Below are 22,678 nucleotides of genomic sequence, written 5' to 3'. Positions count from 1 at the left end.
TGGAGACACATCACAGCTGTATAAGGAGTGACTGACTGCGTTTCCTTGTTTCTTGACAGCATGCATCTGTTCCTGCTCTAGCACTCCTAAAATATGCCGCCTGTTCCCCCCTTTATCTGCAATCTCATACATATTTTCAAGGGTTTTCTAGTGACAGAACACCTACATTTTGAGTTTTTCATCATGTGGCTGGTTGCATCTTCCCAAGGGAAAATGAAAGAAGTATTTTTTAAATCTATTAGTACAGGTAAGTAATAATTTCTACTGCCAAAGCAGAAATACAGCTTGAAAATCAAATGGAATGTAAAGGAATATTCCCTCCTGTATCTGGAAATCAACCCCACACCTGCTGTGAAGACTACTTTCTGTCTCAGTTTGGTTCAACTAGATTTTCCACACACTCTAACATTCGTGTTAACCAATTACCTCGCAAAGCCAAGGCTATGGTTGATCTGTAAGAACTGCTAGCTAATAGGGTCACAATTGTTTTTGCCATAAAGCCAGGAACATTTATTTATTTTACTATTTTCCCTAAGCACAATGCTTTTTAAAAAGAAAAGTTTACAAATTTTATGCAGGTAAGAAGAAGAAAAAAAGCCCCCAGGAAATAAAACAGTTGAGAGTACTAGACAGTGTATAGAGAACCAATGGTCTTTCCAACAGCACACCAGCAGTGAAATAACCATTTCAACAACAGACAGTGTGAGTGGAGTGTTTTGTTCACGTAAGTGATGAATGAACATTTAGGTAATTCATTAATGTTCAAATACTTTCTAATACTTTCATTGTAGGGCAGGTACTTTTTAATTTCCAGTGATGCCTCATCAGTACTGCATCTGCATAATGCACTACTCAGAATCATGACTAGATGGGGTTTGTCCACTGCATGGACGCACAAAACAAAAGAACCAGGTCATTAACCAAAAAACAAAGGCCTATTTCTTCTTGGAAATGTTGAAGCAAAAATATGACTGGAGCTATGTGGGATACCAGCCAGAAAACAAGAAGATGCAGCAAATTCTGTCCAGTTTCAATTGGATGTTTTAGGCTGCAGATAGTGACAAAATTGATACAGACAGCCCTAGATAAAGGCACGCTGGGAAAAGACGTTCTCCTAACAGACAATCTCATGGTAGAAGATCAGCCTCAGGAAACCAAAAGCAGGTCTTGCTGTGTGCATGCCACTGTGTCACATCCTGCCAAACATGATCTGAAATAATATGCATGTTATTAAATCACCTATTTAAATAAATTTACATTAAAGTAATTTCAGGAAATCAGAATAATAAAATCAGAAAGGACAATCTTCAAAATAAAGAGCCCCAACTCATCTGCTATTTACTCATATCCTTTGGGGGTTGTTTTTTAGCCGTATTTTCTGTAGAAGTATATATTTCTTTAAAATTCTGCAACATATCCTGGAACAAATTTATCCCATCAGCTGTGCTATACTGGGGAGAATTCTCTTTCTTCCTACAAGTCTAAAGCTGTGAGCCATTAAACTGAGTCTTGAGTGCCATGCTTCTTTCTACGTTTTCAGACTGAAAGTAGAAACTGTTAAGAGTTTCTTAACACCTTAAATATAGATCATTTTGTGGAATGTAATGTTACAGCAGTGGAGCAGTATAGCAATGTCAGCTAAGAATGCTGTAGCTTTATGATTGTAGGTAAAGGCTGAAAGAAACACACTTTTTTTTTTTTCACTCAAAAGAAATTTAGCAGGCATATGCACTAAAAAGGTCAACAATCCTAAAAGAAGCTATTAATTTATAAAGTAATTTTCCCACAAGAAAGTTTTCACTCTTTCTACCCTAGAACACTTTTCAAAACTAGTAACAAATACTATAAAAGATATAGTGAAAGAAATTGCAAGCAAATTTTTAAAAAGACACTTTAAACATGCTGTGAAGGAGAGGGGAGAATCAGTGGTTTATATGAGGCTTTATACCCTGGCCTACCAAACCAAGCAGACATACCGTGTAGGGTATAGTTTCACATGACACAGCAGGCAGAGGACAGATTAGCTGATCTAAAAGTAAGCAGCCATCACAAATGGGCAGTTTTCCTTCCTTCTATTACTGTTGCACCATTTTCCTTATACTGGATGTAAAGATTGTGTCATTACCGGGCAAGTCAGCTTATCAGGCTGATCCAGCAGAAAACTAACCCAAGGGGCAGCAGAACAGAAGAGCAGTCCTTTGTCAGATCCGGCAGCTGAACCAACTCACCGTGAAGCCATGATCACTAGTGGAGGATGGCAGAAGCCTTGGGCAAGGAAACACAGGACTGCCTTTTTAATGGGAAAGTTGCTGGATCACCTTAGCTGCCCCATAAAAATCAGAATTTTGGTCTTGAAAAGAAACTCCAAAAGTGTTTTGTTCTGGTTATGTTCTACTGAAAATTGAAACTTCACTATTTGTTTCAGTAATAATGAACAGTTTTAACACACTTCCTGAAACCAGAAAAATAAGAATGACTTTGGATTTATTGATTACAACCAATTTACATTTCTAGGTTTCTCAATATCCTTTTTAAGTATCACACTGGTCAAGATTATACACACTTTCATAAAATTATACATCTTTGCCTAAAATATATCCTTGAAGAAAGGTCTACATTGCACTGTGCTGAAAGCCACAACAAAGCAGAATCTGACTGTTAGCTCACATTAACCGAGTCTTTGGCTGATATTTTCATGGAAGGTATGCTGATCTTTCTAGTAGTGTCAATAGAATCACATTACTGCTCGAGTCAGCATTTTCTAAAAGCTATTTGGCAGCTCACCATTCATCCCCTACAGTTAGATTCAACACTGTTTACAGCACTTAATAAACAGGTTTGGTCATATACAAATTTAAGAGATACGTCATTGTTATTCTTAATGTAGTTAACTTTGTAATGAATTGCCCTATCTATTTAAAAAAGTTTTTCTTCTTTTTCTTTTGATCATGAATCTTAATGCTTTATTTGTGACATCTGAGTTTTTAGTAACAATAAATGCTTTGTCTGCTTGATGTGAAGAGCTCAGTGGTTTAATTAAAGGGGATTAATTGAATTAACTTAATTCAACCAAATATGTAGAAAGACAAGGTTAAGAAGTAGTTGTATTATGCTATTCGTTACTGTATGACTGCTTACAATCCACTTCAGTGCAGTCAGCTGGGTTAGATTGAATCACTGGTAAAAGCAGTTTAACCTTGCTGACTTTATAATGAAATAGGGTTTAATGACATTAATAAACAGCAGAATAATAATAGCAAAAATAAGAGCAGCTGGAGCACTAACAAAATTAATTATGGCATCACAGCTGAGATTGATAATCAAAACCCCTGGACAGTAACTTCTCAAACTAGTACAGCTGTTTCCAAATAGCCATCTGTCTGGGCCCCAAGGCTATTTTATGTATGGATACACTTAAATTAACTTAGCAGAGCTCAGTTAAGGAATTACAGAAGCAATGTGATAATATTGAAAGCTAATGTGATAGCAGCAACACAAACTTGTATTGGTTTAAGAAAAAAATCGAAAAGAGGCAATTTTACAACTAACTTTGAAGTGGTGAAACAGCTGTGTGTCCTAGAGTCCTAAAATAATTGATTTGATGACAGGAAATCTCTGTGAGAGTGATTAAAAGGAAATTTGTTTTTCCTTTTGAAACAATTGGCAAAGAAGGCAAAGGAAATCTTATCACTACATTACTCTCCAAAACAACATAAATATAGTTTATGGAAAGATTAAGTTTCTTCAGAGACAGGGTATTTTTGAATCAATACAACTGCCAAATGACACAGTCCACTCCACCCTTAGCCCCTACTTTTCTTAGCTGCAACATTTTGAAAATAGTTTCATCTTGTCCTCTGAAAATGCACTTGTAATTTTCACCTTCAAGATTTTACATACATGAAGACTGTAAACTATGATTGTACAATCTGATACATGCATCCTTTTTCACAGTGGTGTGTTGTAAATATATAGGTTTATTTCTTAGAAATAAGTGGGAAATGTATGTACTTGTAACTCTTACTGGTATAGTGGACAATGGAACATGTGAAAAAACGTGTCTTGATGATAACAAATAGAAAACAGAGTCCAAACCACAAACATTACACTGCAATCATTTAAAAGGAATTAGCAAGCCTGCTAGGTCAACTTCTGTCATCATCTACAGGAATGAAATTTTTCAACAATTAACACTGACAGAATTAAACATGTATTACAAAGAGAAGAAATTGGCTTTTTTTTTTAAATTTATAATGAGATTAATTTTATCACAGTAAATTTGAATCCACTGTTTTCAGATCTATTTTATGTCTTTTTTTTTTTCAAAATAAACTCTTAATAAACCACAGTAAATAGGCTATGAAATCCCACAAAGACTTAAAGAAAACCTTGGTTGCTCTGCCAGCGTCTTCTTTACATATCATCAAGTCTGCTGAAGACAACTTATGTCTCATGGAGTTTATTTTTCATCATTTTTGTGCACTGTTACTAGTTACTACTTCATTTAATCTTCTAGCTCTAAGTTCCTAAAGCCAAGAATTCTACTTCACTTACTGCATATGAATACCCCATATACACACACACATATAAATGCAGTTTTTCCCTGTTGTGATGTACAATTTTGCTCCTCAGAATGAAATTCTTTTCAGCTATATCACTTAGGCAATTGCATGGATTGATAAATAAAACCTGATCTTCTGTGGATTAAAATTGCAATATAAATATGAATAAACATTTGGAAAATCTATGCAGCCCTTGTAGCACACTGCTGTGACCAAAAAATCAATCATGACAATCTTCCAGTTTTGGTATTTGCACTATAATATATACTGCCTTGAAGAAAATCATTCCTCTTCTGAACATTTCATAATTAAGTGAAGCAGTGATCAAAAGGTCCTGCACATAGCACCGTGCAGACACAGAAAAGCATGTCAGCTCATAACACCTTGCAATATATAATACTGTAAATAGCAAGGTAACTGAGGAGGCCATGATATATAAAAGAAGGTTTTGAAAACAATGTCTTCTGAAAAATTACTCTTTTATGAGAATTCTGCAGACTGTATTCATACTTAAGCCTTCACAGCTGAAACACAGCCTGCAGGAACAGCTTTCATTGTGGTCCTGCTGGTGGGGTAGACATGCAGAGCCACTTTTGAGGTTGTCATTCATTACTGTCTTGGTTAATTATAAGCCTGCTTCTCAATGTGTCTAAATATCTACTCAAAGAAATCTATTGCTATTTGTATTGGTATCAGTATTGGTATCAATGCAGACTCCTCCTTATGACATGAACTCCTAACACTGGGAAGGAACACTGGAAGAGTGTCAAGCATTTTGAAATGTACACAGAACATTAACTGATTCTGTAATCGAAATTGGAAGAGTAGATTTCTCCACTGGCTATTTTCTAATTAATTTGGGGTGTCATACATATAGAATATACTACAATGGAAACAGATTTTACGGGACACATTCTATTAAATAGCATGATGCAGCTGAAGCTAGCCAGCAGGAGCTTCAAATCAGCTCACACATTTTCCCTGGAGATCATGAAGAATGGCTGTTTGGGCAGGAAAAGCACCTCCATCAGGAAAATGCTTTTTCTTGCACTTGCAAATATGCAAACCACAGAAATATTCAGTAGCTGCTGCAGTCACCATCTCTCATCATAGGGAAAGCAGCAAAACTGAAGACAGACCTTACTCTGCACAAGAGCTTTGTCTAGCATAGGTAAACCAGGAGGAGTTGATGAGGTTGTCCAGGCCCTGGTGAACCTGGTGGATGCGGTACTTGAACAGGATTCTCTCAACTGCAAACATTAAATCACCCTGTATTACTAGCATGTGACTGGCAGGTGAGCACTGCAGAGGATTAAAGGAGGAGGCACATAGAGGCAGCTTTTTAACAGTGAACACTGTCCCAGAGGATGAGAGCTGCCATTGATTCACTTCATGTTATGTTACAAAATGTGGGTTATTTCAGAAATCCTGAACAACAGTTTAAAATGTTTGCTCTCACTACTGCCCAGTTTTCTGCACAGCTGTTGTGTTACAGTGGATTTAAAAACTGTTCCACTTCACCCAGTAGAGGAGAAATTGTGTTACAAGAGCACCATGTATTAAGGTATTTATTGGAAAGATTTATACTCTAACTACTGAACATGGTGTTCATTAGAAAACATCCAGTGGAAATACCTACTTACCCAGTTCTGATGGCAGACTTGGTTGATGTTCTGCACAGATTTCAGAAGGCTTGACAGCAACTTAACACAGTACAACTGTAACATTACCCTGACTAGATGTCCAAAATACTCATGCTATCCAAGATATGCAAGCGCAAATAGGAAATAATAGAAGTTTAGGGAGTTAAAGATTTGCCAGTGGGGGAGCTTGAAAACATGGAGAATTTATACATTTATAACTTTGTGTTTGCTGATATTATAAAAAGTAGCCCATCTGGAAGTGCTGGGATTTCACAGAAGAAAGAGTCTAGCATTTGTTTAAAATATTATTAGCCCCAAGTGCCTATTACATTTATTTTGTGTGAAGGAAAAACCATCAAAATAAAGAAAACTGAAAACAAGGGGCTATTTTGTAATCCCATTTGTTATAATGATCGTTACTAGTAACAGATTTCTCCTTCACATACCTGAAAGGAGAAACTTCTTTCACCTTTAGGCAAAAATTTCAAAGGAAGATTGCAAGCAGAAAGAAAAATGTATAGAACTTTCATGCCATCCTTTAGCTTGATCTGCCTGTAACTAATGATTGATAGCATGGATGCACAATAAAAAGTGAAAGAACTATTGCAGGGCATCAGGTTAATGACTACTGTTAATTCCGTTGACATTTACAGAGCATGGACTATTTTATAATTAAAATGCTTCACAGGGAAGTTTTAGTTGTATCTATTAAAAAGGAGGACAGTTTTGAAATTAACAATAGCCACAAAAGATTTGATGTCTAGAGTTGCTAAAGAATTGCAAGGCTCTAGTCACTTAGGACAAGGTCTGATTGCTATAGCAGTGATGTTAATATACTCCTTATGTATGGTCATTCTAACTGTAGTGTCTAAAATAAAGCATACTGTGAGGATGTCAAACAATTTCAGAATACCCTGTTTTGTATCTGTGCATGAGCAAAATAATTTAAAAGAACAGTAAAATTGCATAGAGAATAAGGAAAGCAAAAAACATTTGAGTGATGACCCAGCAGGACATACGCAATGCCTCAGTTGAGACTTTAGATGTGTAGAAATTGGGCACGTGAAGGTGAACCAATGAAACAATGACATGGTCTATAGAGGCAGCTCCAAATGGTGACCCACAAATATTCAATGCTGAGCTAAAAGCTGCCTAGGCCATTAGGTAACACAGAGGACACAGGCTTCCCATTAAACTACTTAATTCCAGATTGCACATCAGCAATTTTCTGTCACTTGAAATCCAGAGTTGTGGATTTTTTCTGGATAGCAGGCATCTAACCAGGAATCAGCATTTAAAAACCTTTCACAGAAACCTGATTCTAAACTTTCTCAGCCTGCAGGGATTCAAATGTAAGTGTTTCCTTTCCCAGTGAAGTCCCACAAAATGAGGCTCAGAATGAGGGCATCATCAGATGTGCTTCTGTGTACTGAGCTGAAGAGGTCTAATGATTTGCCCCTGGCTTTTAACTCCTGCCAACCAACTGGAGATTGGCACTTCCTCAGTTGTGAACAGTAACCAGGTATAAGAATACCATCTCGTATTCTGCTCAATTTAACCAAGCTGTGGGCTGCTGAAAGTCATTATCACTCTCTCTCCCCAGTCACTTTCTCCTTTATGTTAGGCTCATTACATGTCAACAACACTGTGGAAAATTAACTGGCCCATACCAGAACCCCTCACTGATCCAAACCCATGGTGCAGTTACACAATCTAAAACTGATGCAAGAGCTACAGAGTGGGATCAACCATTTTGGCACCTCCCAGTTTGAGACAATTGTCTGTGTGAAACTGTACCCTAAATGCTCCTATGTATTAGTTCGGGGCAAAGATCAGCCATCTGAGAATGCATCTGCAACAGTGACATTGGACTGAAGGACCACATAGTGGTGACTGGTACAACATAATTTTCCCTCTCTACAACACATGAACAACATAGTGAACAACCTCTTCTCACCTCCATCTATAGGGGTGTAGTTCAAATCCCCCAACGGGTATCATATTTGAGTCCAGCCCAGAGAGGCTGATAAAACGCAACTGGCTGAGGAGCTGGTGAATTCCCCTGCATTTGCAGACAAAGAGGCTGGGCAAATAATCATAATTATACCACTTGGCCTGAGTAAACAAATAGCAACTTTACCCCTGTCAGTAAAGTCTGTCCACAATCAGAGCAAAAAGGAAATATATTACAGAGTTGGTTCATAAAGCAATCTGGTCTCATTTCTCTTGGCAATTATATTGGGTTGTTGGGGTTTGTTTTCTTTTTCTAGAACTGTACAGGCCAACTTCTGCTATAGGTAAGTACAGTTCAGAAAATGTGTACTACGATCCATCTGGTAAAAATCGGTATTTACATGTTGTGTAGCTGGTAGAGGTCTGATCCTGCCGTAGGAAATACTGTGCTAGCACACTGTCATAGTCCTCTGAAATTATTGAGTTTTGGCCCTGTACTGTATTTTTCATTGCCACTTTCAGCTGTACGGATAAGGGTAAGTAGTGACTGTAAAGAAACAGCCAGGCATTTCCACCAGACATTACCTTCTCTTCTCACTCAGGATTACTGTCCTACTGGGTGTTCTATTTTTTAACACAATTCCAAGTATAAAAATTCAACACAATGTAAAAAAACCCAAAATTAAAATATTCAATCTAATTCACTTACCTTTGGCTTCTTGCTTAGTCCAGAATTCTTCCACCCTCTTAATAATGTTTTTGTTTTCTCTCAACTGCTTTTGCCACTGACGTAGCTCTTGTATTTCACTATCACAGCGGACCTGGGAAAGGCAAACCAAAATGCAACTAAAATTATATACCCAAGTATATAATTTTGGGTTCATGTTACCCAAGATGATGATACAGTTTTTTTCATGGGGCTGTGGCTGGGCAAATATGTGACATCTTTTGCTGGGCCTGATAGTAAAGCACAATCCCAAAGGTTTACAATTTTCAACTTATACAGAAATAAACCCCACATAATTGACAAACCCCACTGAAAACATAAATATGCCAATTAGGGGATAATTTTGATTACCAAGGAGAACATGATTGCAGTGAGACACTTATTCTTTGAGTTAATTAAAATGTAAAGCATTATGCTGAAGGGTATTAGTGCCTTTAGAAAACCACAACACTATAAAACCAACCCACTGACCAACATAATAGAGCAGAAAAGGAGCATGAAGGGTCATAAGGCAGAAAATTTATTCCAGCAAACTGCTTCACACCTGCTATCAGCTGCAAATAGGCTTACTGACAATCCTAGTCATACAATTTTCACAAACAGGAGAGCCATTAATCTGTTATTTAAAGTAATTGGAATGCATTACATTATATCTACTCTTTGTCAGTCAATCACCCCTATGAAGGCTGTAATTCTGCTTCCACATAAAGTGACAATAGTCACAGGCCTTGACTCCATTTAAGATTTAAGTTGAATTCTTCTATTATAGCTTTTGCACTGGTGTAGGTCCTACTAATATATGAAGTAGCTAGCTTTGCATCAACAGCTTCTACCACTCTGATACTTAAACTTGTTCTAAGCAGGATTCAATTAATTAGCAGTGTGTGCCAGTTTCTACCTCGTCATTCACAAAATTACTACCTCCCGTGTTAGAACAAAAATCCAGAATAAATGCTGTCCTTCGGACAGAAGTGGGAAGGGGACATTAGCTTAGACATGGTAAACAATTATTCTCTTAGAGTCATATCCAATTTATAAGAGAATTATTAAAAATGTAGTTTCTGTTTTTTTCTAAACATTATGCATACAAAATGTCATTATGTTTTAGGACTTAATGTCCTAGTAATTCAGGCTGATGTTGAATAACATGGTAGAAACAAGCAGCAATAAGCTTGGTTTCTCCTGGACACATTTTTGGTTTCAGGACGTCAACTACTTAGTTTTCTAGAAAATTTCTCATAGTTATTTTATTCTTACATGATAAGGTAATATGTTTGCTCTGTAATTTGAACTCTATTACTCTACTTCATTACACTCTGGTTTCCTCACACTTTCCTGATATACATACAGAGAAAAAGAATAGGACTTAGTCTTCCACTAATTAAAAAAAAAAAGCAACTTAAAGAAAACAATATAAATTATTTATCAAAAGTATTCTTTCCACCCAGAATTTCTTCTTTGTGGTGCAGCTAAGAATGCAATAGACAATAGCTGAACTCCCATAACAGTTTTCAGTCCCCACAGGAGAATATAGCTTGCTATATTTCAGATAGTGCACTGGCAGAGCAGAAATACAATACAAGGTTACATGATCAATAAAGACAGGCAAGACATTTACCCACTGACTTGACATCAGATACCTTGTAAGCCTCTAATAATATCCCATTATACTAATATAGTTCTGTTGTATCTTCTATAAAAGTTATAAGAAGTTCTTATAAGGTTGATACAAAATTCTAGAAATTAAAAATATTACTAGTGATCTTCTTTTCAGCTATACAAAAAAAATCAAACCCATTTTCTATTAAATCCATCAAAGACTATTTTCAAAAATAAAATATAATCCCAAACACAGGATAATTTCTTTAGGTGTCCAAGTGACATTTTTTTCTTTTATACTGTCATGTATGCTTTTATAAAACCTGTAATTCCCTACTACATGGAGTCAGTTTATGCACAGGAGAGGGTTAATGGAATGCTTATGGGACATATAAATGACAGTAACAGGAAAGAGGCAGGAAGACAGAGAAATTACTACCTCTATGTCTAAATATAAAATTTTGGAGAAAAATGGAATTGTCCATTTACAACTGCAGCGATGTAAGATGTGTTTTGGCTTGTGACAGGGCCTGATCTCGGTATACTGAACATGAATACAATAACTCTTAACAGTTAAAAGATAAAAGGCAGTAGATTCTGTATACTTTCCCTAGATAAATAAAACAGTGAAAGTATAGTGAAATACATATCGAAATGCAAGGTTCTGAGATAAAGGCATAGTCAGATTCAAATGCTCCAAAGTCCAACACTCAATCCAAGCAGTGAACATAAGCTCCCAGAACAAAGTGATTTTTAGAAAAGATAAAGGAACACAGGTATACCACCTGCAGTAAAACAGGTAACAGGAACTTAACAAAATACTATCAACATGTTCCAAATATGGTTAATAGATTATAGTTTACCATAGCTGTATAAATTCTCAGCTAGTAGTCTATTTTTTAATCAGAGTGCAATTCTACCATGATTAACAAGCCATGACTCAGCAACAAAATCTCCAGACAAATAATCAGTCAAGAGTCTTCTCTAAACAACTGTTGTGTCTTTCCTGGAAACCAGCAATGCATGAAGCCCTGAAGGGGTCTTAACTCTGAAGTGAGAGTTCACTCTTACCCAAGTCACTTGGATTGAACCTATGCTTCCTGTAAATAACTGCAAATATTCATGTGACCTTCAGGGTTTGAGCCTTTGCTAGTGGCCACAACTTGTTGGAAAGGAATATAAATTGTCACAGCAAAAGCACACCACAACTTTGTAAGATATAAAGATAAGCCTGACTCAATTCTAATTTAACTCTGCTCAAACAATATTTATGTATAAAAGAGCACTGAATATTTACATAATAATATCCAATTTAAACTTCACGATATTACAAGGTTTAGTCAAAATAAACAGCTTTCAATGCTAGGTGAGAATATGTTGGCAACAGTGGAAGGATAACACTAAAGCTTCGACCAGAGACATTAAAGGAAATGTTATTAATGAAAAATCCCCGGTCTAGAACAGTTATGCAAATTGTAAAGATTAAAAAGACCCCATAAAACAAATGGCACTAAGCACTGATTCCGCAGTAATGGGTGAAGGAATATATCATCTTTTATTGGAAAAGTGCCTCGAAAATGGATACCTACCCAGTCAGGTGTTTTCACCTGATACTGATTACTGCCTTGGCCCATGACAAATGAATGCAACCTCAATAAAAGAGGATTGGTGAAAAGCGAAGAGAAAGGATTCTGATGACAGAGCTCTCTCAAGTCTTATTTGGTGCTCCTCCTCACCCTCAAAGAGGCCCCTCAAGATGACATCTTCCTTTCTGAGCTCCTTAGAGTACTTGGCAGTTTTAGCTTCCACTGCTGTTTGTTCTGGAATTTAATTCTTGATTAAACTTGAAATAATTTTCAGAGTACTCATCAATGTCTTTGTACGCAAGATTGTAACGAGGACTTTGTTGATGGCAGACATTAAGTATTACTACCAAAACAAGTATTTTTCTGCAATTTGCCTCAGGTAAGGATGAATGTACTGCACTGATCATAATTTATTATCAAAAAGTTCTCAGTATTCTGTACCTATAGCTCTTCTTTCCCTTTACACAGAAAAACGTTCGCTGCCCAATCCACTTTTGCTGATTGACAAGTGTATTTGATACTGGCACACTCAGACAGCTATATGTGTCAGAAACAAGTGGAGTATCATGAGAAGACACGATGCTCAGTCAGTTAGTAACTAGATAAACTCTACTGCCTATGGTTAATGAAATATCTCAAAAATGGTCTGAGTCCATAGAAGATATGTCTAAGAAAAATAACTTGCTGTGGTTTTTCACACTTTGTATGACATTGTTTAAGAATAAAAAGCTTACAAGGTTCACATTTGGGATAGCATTGTTAAAGACAAAACTATCTTGCCCAGATTTCTGAGCCTTTTACTTTTTCTGAAATCCAACAGAGTGTGCAGAATCCTTCATCCATCTTTCAAACAAGTACCTATGGCATATTATTTTATGTCCTTTGAAGTGTATCTTGAGAAGACCAATGATGAAATAAATACACTGTTCCTTTACCACAGTGCCATGTAAAATATGTGTGCTTTTATTTAATTATTCAATGTTATCATAAAGTGTAAATTTTTATTTCAGTAACAGTGTTTAAAAGTTCCAAATTCTGTGAATTATAAAACAAGGTTTAATGAAAAACATCAGAGGAGAATTTAAAATACTGAGACAATAATATCCTTAGAATGCAAAAGGGCATTATTTGTAAGTGTTCAGTTATTACCACAATAAATCAGTGTTAGCTGACAGAGCTAGTTACTTTAAGAACAAATCATCTGAATTCTTTGGTAAATTTCTAATATACTTTATCATTAATGTGATGAAATCCCATTCAAGCTTAATTTACAAGCCCAAGGATTACACATTGCCTTGTGTAGTACCTTGTTACAAATGATTTTTATGTTATTTTCTGATTTTAATTTTAACTTTTAATTTTTAAAAACCCAAGATCTTTCAGATCCAATAAGCTAAAACATGTAACAGCTACTTTTATAGTTTATTAATTATGAATTATTTTTGATGTCTCCTACTTTTTATAGGTACAGTTTCTCTCATTTCTGGGAACAGGTTTAGAATGATAAATACTACTGTGGAAATGTTGAAGTTAATATATATAGCAAGGAAGGATAGCGCCCTTCAGAAGCTCTGGCAGAAGCACAAGGTATCTGAGCAACTTTGCACTGTTCAGCAAACATAACTGTTGGATAATGGTTGCCTTTGCAATACTCCACTGTAAAGGTGCCTGCAGTGATATTGTCAGTGCTAATTAATGTTAGTGTCAATGCCATCTCTGTTTAAAAAAAAGAAAAATAAAGGAAAACGAACAAGCAGAAAGTGTCACAAAAATCTACCAGTCAAGAAGACTATTTCAAGGTATTTCATCATCTTTGACTGCATGAAACATTATAGTAGTCACTCATATATTCATGCTTGTAAAAAGTAGTAAAGAAGATCTTAACAGAATATTTTATACTGATTGTTATTTAAAGAACACGTAATGCACAGACAGAGATGTCTCACTGTCCATCACAGTGAAACTACTGCTATACTTGGAGGCTATATACAAGCTTAAATTTTGACAAAGGCAGTCAAAGACATTTCTTTGTCACCAAAGTCACCTGAATTTCAAGTCTATTTCCTTCCAAGGCATGAAGGTGTTAGAGCCTTTCAAATAAATATTTGACAGGATCTATTTACCCCCCAAAATAATAGTATTAGCCAATTTTCTTTGTATTTATTTTACGTGCCTTGCTTTTCCCCCTTAAATTGAGGATTGCATTACTGTTGTATTATTAGCATGGCTTGCAACATCTGCTTGCCATTTTGTTTTCTCTTTCCTTGAGTAACAGCCTTCATGCCTCTCCTACATCTCCTGTCTCATTCTTAGTCTCTATTTTTTGTCCTTTGTTTCTGTATGCTTTTATTCTTAACAAACCTGGCCACTTCTGCATCTCCACACTCACTCACATATCCCTGTATGAAGTAAAATAACACTTCAACCTTTAGGAACTAGCCAAAGATCAACTAAAAAAAAAAAAAAAATGTTCAGTGTTAATTGTACTTTTAAAAAATCTAATTTCTGCAGATTTTCTGTTGTTGAGAAAAACAGTGAGATTACATCAGCGTAAATGCCTATGAAAAATTGTAGTCACTAGGCATAAGGAAGAGCAACATCCAAAGCCAATGAACCATGGGGGTCTCAGCAGCTATTTATAGTATTCGCTACTTAAAATTTATGTAAGGATTTTCCCTGGGGCCTTCACAGTCCTACGGTTTTCAAAATCAAGCAAAATAATTATAGATTACTCTTACCCGATAACCTCTCCAGAAGGACTGAATTACTATGCTTGCTGCTTCTTCTGATAGAAGGAGAGATAGAGGAATTGGTGGTCTAGGACTTAAAAAAAAATATGTTTTGTAAACAGACAGCCTATAAATGTAAAACACTGTCTTTCCTAACAGTATATTTTATAAAAAAAGAGAAACATTCAGGAGCTTGAAAGATACAATTTCTTGTTGCTCCAAAGATAAAATGTGCAAAGAATATCTCCTTTAAAAGTATATTCTGTGTTACGTATGCTACAATCATTTCTTCTTTAAAATGATACACAAATGGCACATCAAGTGCAGTAATCTTTCTTATTCTTCTACATGGATTTTAAATTCCTACTATTATGTTAGGGTTTGAGGTGGTGGTAGGAGGGGGGCGAGAGAAATAAGCATGCCATTTGTAAAGCAGAGGAGGTTTTAGTGTGCATGCAACAGTGAACAGTCATAGGACATAAACAATTATAACAATTATTAAATACACAGAATGTATTTATATATTAGTACATTAATCTACATTAGGATTTCACTTAAAATGTACTGAAAACATTAATGATTGTCATATCTGCATAACCATGGATCCATGTCAGAAATGTCTAAACAAGTTCTTAAAAAGCTGAAATTTTACTTTTGATTGCATATACACATTGTTTGGTGATAAAAGAAATACATGAGAAGTCAACAATTTTCAGCCAAAATATACAGTAATTTGAAAGCATTTCAAATGCTTAGTGGTTTGGTGGTTCTGTTGCTACCAATTTTAATGGGAAGCACTCTAAACTATAATTACAATTAGGCCATCACTAAAAAAAACTCAAACCACTACATCAAATCCTGCTTCCTAAAAGCCATTTTCTATGGATGTTGATTTACTTCTCACACACAATGATCAGAAAGCAAGCATTGGAAAGGACAAAATTAATTTATATAGTTTCTTTTATAATAAATGTAATTAAAAGCTGATGAAATATAGGGCAATAATGTTGCAACTCCTGAAGATACCAGTTACAAACAGTAGACTTGGCACAGTGTTAGAATGGCTGCAGAGAGCCACTCTCCATGCATAGGAAACAGATTGAACACAGCTTTGACTTGGAAGACCACAACATTATGAGTTTGAATGCAGCCATCATCTACAGACACATGCAACCCACGCAGGAACAATATTTATAGTATTTATACTATAAAGACACATATACTGCAAAGACCATCAGTTAGCAAGCTATTTATGCAGTCTTACATTTTCTGGCTAAAACATTACTTCTGCCATTTCTTTTGGAAATTTATTTTACAGTATATTACAGCTCAAGCTAGGAGGCTTGACAGCTTACATTTTCCTTTCACTTAATTTCATTCATATTAGACTCTGCCCTAGTAAGCTTCCAACGCTCTCTGACGTCTTTCTCTTAGGGCCTGTCTGCACTGAAGGAGCATTTCAATTTAGAGCACAATCTTAACTATTATCTAATGCTACACTGACTCCACCGGTTTAGTCTGTGTACTCAGCTAAATTGGTCTCATCATCATGTCAGCTGGGTTTTGGCCTACATTTATTTTGATGTGAAAGAAAACCTCAGTCCGTTTGGGAGAGTAGAAATAAGGCAAAAATAAAAAGAAGTCCCTCCATTAAGCTAAACAGTTTTAGCTCTGTGAATATTAATTAACATTTCTGCTGCTCAAGGGACATGGTAAGTGCTGGACAAGCAAGGCTTCTAGAGCTAACAGCTTCTTATAATCAGACTTTAAAATATGAAGTCGAACTGTGCTGGGTTGGCTGATAGGCTTTCATCCTCTCTTCTATTTTTGATCTTTTGAAAACCAAAACTTAGAGTGGGAATATCACAGAAAGACCTACATATTTTACAGCAGTTATATCAAAGACATTGAACTTTCTCTAAAAATGAGTACATCTCCAAAGAACAAACTGAGATTTCTCCGAGCCTGCAAGGCCAACTCTAGCATTCATTTGCTTTCATTTTCAAATTATAAAAATGTCTAGTTTATAATCAAACACTAAGTTTGAGAAACCAATTTAAAAATCAATCAAGAACAGGACTTAATTTTCAGTACAGCAGTCACTATCAAATATCAATCATTTCAACAGAGCAGCTTTAAAGAAGAGAAGTCATGCCAGGTCCAGTTTTGTCTGAGAGGATATACGCAATTGGCTTCAGGTCAAATAAAAATAGAGTCTGAGCAGAGGCAATCACCCTTCAGCAGTGAACTAGGAAAAGAGGGAATATGTCATTTGTGACAGAAGACAGCTGTATGCCTCCAAGAAGATTAAAACTGACTGCTTATTTAGTCTTTGATCATGCACAATCTTAAAAGCCCCCACATTAAACATATTGATACCTATTTTCAGATATATATCAGATATATTGCTTAACATAAGTTGCACCTGTAAAAGAGCATCAGTAAAATGATTTTTTATAAGCATTGTATTTTACCAAATCTGAATAAAGCAGACACTGACCAGGGGAAAGGTAAAATTCTAGAAACACATTTCTTGCTTTCTGAGGAAACTTGTACAGATCCTGATTATGAGATACTTACTAATTATATCACATCATGCAGGTGGAATTTGGCATGCAGAAAATATAAAGCATAATCGCATTAAATAAATGTATGAAGTATTTGAAGAAGTTCTTACTGAAAACACGTATCTGATTTCCTCATGCAGAAGCTGGGTTTCTCAATGAATTCTCAAAAAAGGGGGAAAAAAGGCCCTCCATTATCTTGTCACCAAAACAGACAAGCTAACCTATGTGGGTTCATAGACACACTGATGGACACTGTATACAGTCAGTATTTTTACACAATGTCAAACCCCAATTGTCATTAAGTTCCCAATCTGTCCTAGAAATAGGTCTGATTCTTTCCTTGAAAAGGAATTATAAGAAAAAAAATTAACCAAGCAAAATTTTCACTATATATAATTCAGGATTTTGTAATTGCTCATTTTATTCCAATCTGTTCCCTAACAGTAACAGACAACCACCAACTGTAACCACCAGCCTTATCGCCAGCTGCCTGCAGGACCACAGAGCTACAGAGAGCATCAGTGCTGGGGTGGCTGCTGTGCAGGGGAATAGCCAGTGCAGTCAATGAACAACCAGGGTTTCTCTCTGCTTTTAGAAAGCTTGTCTCTAGAAATGCTGAAGCAACCCTAATAACAAGAATCAGGCCTTCTGTGGAGGCCTCTAAGTTTCAGTATGACAGCTACTGCCATATTAAACAGACACAACCACTTCACCTTTGACTGTGATGGTTATTGTTCTTGAATATTTATATCATGCATGAACACAGGCAATGACAGAGTCACTGCAAAATACATAATTTAAAAGACAAAAGAACAGATTAAAAAAATAGAGATAAGTATAAGACATGCAACTAAACTACCATGGTGATCTGCATAACTCTTTAAAAAAGGATCTTGAGGAAGTCTTTGTTTTGGAAAGTAATCAAAAAAATTTAGATGGTGGCCTGAAAACCCAAAAAATATCACTCTGGAAATTTTTCAAAGTAATTTTCTTTTATATTTTCAGCATTTCTTATTCCTACCCAGAAAATCTAGAAAGATTACAGCAGCACCTGCCTTCATTAAGACGTTCTCTTACATGCCTATGCAGAGTTGCAAAAGTGTGCAACGATGAAAAAGTATTGTTTTGATTCAAAATAATGTCTCAAAAATCTCTGCTTATAGATACTATTAAGATCATTTACCCCAAAAGCAGGAAAACGATTGTTCATAATCAGACACTGAAATACTGCTTTATCTAACCTGCTATTTAAAACCAATTAGATATATTAATCACATATTACACCATCACTGTGTGAGCCTCACAGGTCTACAGGGAAATATTCCCACAGACACTTGACAAAAACACCCTGGAACATTTTCACAGGTCCAACTGAGTGTGAAACTTTCCTTGTAACACTGTTAGTATTAATACAACTACTCAACAGCCAGAGAGAAATTACTAACTACAGGTTTTCTTTTGCAGCAATCTAAATGTACTAGAATAAAAGAAAAGTATTTGGAGAAAAAAAATCTTTACAATATATAAGAAGACATTTTTGTACATTATATGGATGGTACATTTTTGAGGGATTGTGAAGATGGGAATAATCAAATTTAATCTTCTGAAGAAAGGAAGCGCAAGCCAGCACACATTTTGAAGTGTGACTCCTGCTAACTGTCTGAACTCTTCTCCTCTATCACCATCTCCAAATAAAAGCTCCTTGATACTGTCAATAGCTAAATAAAGAATAAATATCTATATATCTATATATCTATATTTTGACCCTTTTTGTCCCTCTCCATTTCCTGTATCTTCCACTGCTTTGCTGGTCTTTTGAATACATTTTTGTATTTTGAATATCCTCAAATATAAAGGGTATAGGTTGTGAACAAACAAAACATTTCACTTAAATTTCCTGTTTCATTTCCACCTCAGCCACAATTCTAAGAAAAAAACCCACCCACCCCCCACACAAAAAGATACAAAATATTACAGTAATAAAACTATAAAAATACACTCAGAAGTATTATCAAAGGGATCCTAGTGACAATATGCATACAATTTAACACATACAAACTGTTTATATACTTATTTACCTATTTATAATGAAGGAAAGACATGGTAAAAAGAAAAGATAGTATGGAACTAACACTACGAAGTTGGTAAGTGAGGAGGCAGAGTCACATAACAGGAGAATGAGGTGGAACAGGTGACTGGTAACAAGAACACGAGAGGAATTAGAGGAAGCACAGCAAGAAGTCTGAACAGTGAGAACATGCCAAAACAATAAAAGACCAATTATTTTTTGTCTTAAGTTCTGTCTGAAAGCTATAGTGGCTTTTTTCACCCTTGATATGCTCTGCACTTGGGGACGATAAAACTCAGTCCTCCTTCTGTGCTTGCATAGTTGCTACATATTTTGCAAGTCACACTGTGTTGCCTTGGTTTTCTCTTCTATAAGAGTGTTTGTGGTCCTGGACTGAAGGAAACCAAACACGGACATATTCTGAAGTCCACTTATGTCAACAGGGAAATTTCCATCTGTGTATGTGTACTTCTGATCAGACCTCATATCCTGTAAACATGAATAACTAACAGCAGCAAAAATAGTCTTCAATTAGTGCTCTAACTTCTATTTGGAAGATGTCTCAAACCACTAAGACATTTTCAATTTTCTCATTGCCATTTTAACAATCTTTACATAAATCAAAGCAAGTTCCAGCACTGCATTAGGATTTGTAGCCATAAAACCCAACTTCATAAAACATGATTACACAATATCAATATTTTATACATAAACTTTGTGCAATTTTCCAACACAGCTGCAGTTTAAGTCAAATATTTCTCCTCCATTACTTGTATTCTGCCATGTTACTGGAATGGCAATTCTTTACTTGGATACACATAAAGTAACATCCATACAGATATATTTGTTGGACTTTTCTGTTACTACAATTAAATGTGTTGCTCACCACACCATACCACACCCCTCAATTTAAAGCTGAAGTTATTAAAGAAAATAAGAGGAAAAGAATGAATGTGAATCAAATATGCTTTAAACATGGCTGATGTAGTTACAGACCAGTGAAATATAGCAGTGTGCAGAAAGCAAAGCCTGTGGAAACTGGGCACATTATGGAAAGAAAGAAAGAAATCAGTCACCCATGCAGAATTACCCCTATTGGCCATCTGAGAACTGACAATGAAGTCAACTGTAAAGGCAGCTGAGACCAGCAGACTTCACCTAATTAGAATGTGGGAGGGGGAGGAGAAAAAAATAATCAATATATATATATATATGCATATATAGATATTTGGCAAAAAGCCGCTACAGATTTACTAATCATTTATAGACACACACACACACACACACATATCTCAGCTTCATTAAAGCCATGATAAATTTGTTTTCCCTGTATCTGCACATTTGTTTTGGTATACACAGATAGATTAAACCAAGAAAAGTGTCCTTCTGAACTGAGTATGAAGTAAATACCTCTATACAGAAAATGAGAAAATGCAGATGAATAAATTCTTGTGAAATTTGAATGTTTATTTATAAAATACACCTTCAGTTCCTGTAACCCCTTTAAAATATGCAAAGACTGATCTTCAACAGCCAGGAAAATACTTGCGATTATTCCTAACCTAGATCCTCACACCATTCTTTCATTGAATACAAGGGTTGAAGGTGAACTTGAACAATACTGTCCTATTATTACATTAATGTGACAGTAGATTATGATATCAGTATTTTCCAGAGCAATGGAACTTTTTTTTATTGTTTTCTTCATATTTCTTTCACTAATATGCTAAAGACAGATGGGTAATCATACTCCCATGATAGTGAGAATACTGACTGAGCCTATCTATGCCAGAAAAGTAAAATTCAAGGGAGATCAGGGCAAAACCACAGATGACTCTCTTTCCCTGTCCCTGGTTCAGTACATGCAGCTTGGTTACTTGCGATTAGCTTCACTGCCATTCAACCAGAAACACCACTGGAAAATGCTGACAAAAGGCAACTGTGGTGCTCGTTAGCATATTTATAGGAGTACAAAACATTCAAGGCTCTAATTTTATTTGCTTTACTTGGCTATATCAGCAGTCTTGAATGTAGGAATAGGGACATCAGTAAGTAACTCAGCAAGTGTCCAAAAACTTTTGTTCCTTTCTTGTTAAAACCCCAGTTTCCTGTTCTCTGAAAGGTACAGCTGTCCTTTAAGAAAACAGAAATGTTTTGTGTTCTCCTGGACATGAAATGCAGATTACCAGTCAGTGTTGAGACTGCTCTATTGCTTTTGAAATCTCCTTCAGGAATCAAGGATTCCCAAGGGATATAATATTTTGCCAGTGCTACTGGTAATATACGGAACCTGGTAGAAGACAAGGTAACTATACTGAGGCTTTTATTTACTGATGTCATAGCAATTATTATAAATAAAGGTGGAAATAAATTAGAATTTTAAAAGCTCCTTCACCTACAGTAACCAAGCTTTTGAAAGTACAGTGTCTGCCATTAAAATTCTGGAAACCAATGCAGCATTTGGGCCTTCCCATAAAGGAAAAGTAGGCTGCAAGATCTCATTTAGAAACACATCATACAGAGAGTGATGCTCATAAGATTGTAGCTTTGACTATTCTTAAAAAAAAATTTGAGCTTCAAAGAAGAAACTGGAAGAGAGCCAAAAAAGTCATACTCAGGTATGGAATGTATTAAAAAAAGCTGGATCTCTGATAGAAGAAAAATTTATCCCTCTGGTTTATTTTGGTTGTTGTTGTTGTTGGGGGGGATATTTAAGCACGAAGACAACTTTCCACTGATAAACCCTATTTTAACTCAGTATAGAAACGTATTCCTATTTAAGATATCTTTCAGAACACTTTCCAAGTAGCTGAAAAAACAACACAAGGGTTTACCCCTTAAATTTGCAGCAACACTTTTTACTACTTTTTTTTTTATTATACTATCTAAACAGTCAGGATAAGGATGTTTCCCATCAAAATTTGACCAGCACTTTTTATCATATTGTCTCTTTTATATTCATACATCCTGTTAAAAAATGAAAACTCCTTTACAAATAAAAATGGTAATTACGATAAAAATCATAGAATCAACTACATTTTAAATGTGGTATCGGGAAGCATGTAATAATAAACTATTTACGGCATATCCAGAAGGACATCATAACAAATTCTCTCATTTTTATTCTCATTTAATATTGCAGTCTTTCACTTTGCTCTAATAATGCTTACTTCATAAGCAATATTTGTTAAGAAACCTGCAATTTTGAGGTAAGTCCACAAAAATCTGGGTTTTGATAATAATT

The 22,678-nt window shown here is 35.6% G+C and overlaps 1 protein-coding gene across 1 annotated transcript in view; it reads right to left on the bottom strand.

Annotated features, from left to right (window-relative positions):
• Positions 1–22,678, bottom strand: part of IQCK (IQ motif containing K) — a 43,719-nt gene that overhangs the window by 8,243 nt on the left and 12,798 nt on the right. Inside the window, exons 8-9 of the mRNA XM_026858866.1 lie at positions 14,809–14,893; positions 8,868–8,979 (exon numbers count right to left, since the gene is read on the bottom strand). Coding sequence (XP_026714667.1) covers positions 8,868–8,979; positions 14,809–14,893 — 197 coding nt within the window. The remainder of the gene's footprint in view (positions 1–8,867; positions 8,980–14,808; positions 14,894–22,678) is intronic.

The sequence above is a fragment of the Athene cunicularia genome (genome assembly GCF_003259725.1).
Source record: "Athene cunicularia isolate RWA chromosome 14 unlocalized genomic scaffold, athCun1 chr14_part1, whole genome shotgun sequence".
NCBI classification, from domain to species: domain Eukaryota; kingdom Metazoa; phylum Chordata; class Aves; order Strigiformes; family Strigidae; genus Athene; species Athene cunicularia.
This window is presented reverse-complemented; position numbering and strand designations above follow the sequence as displayed.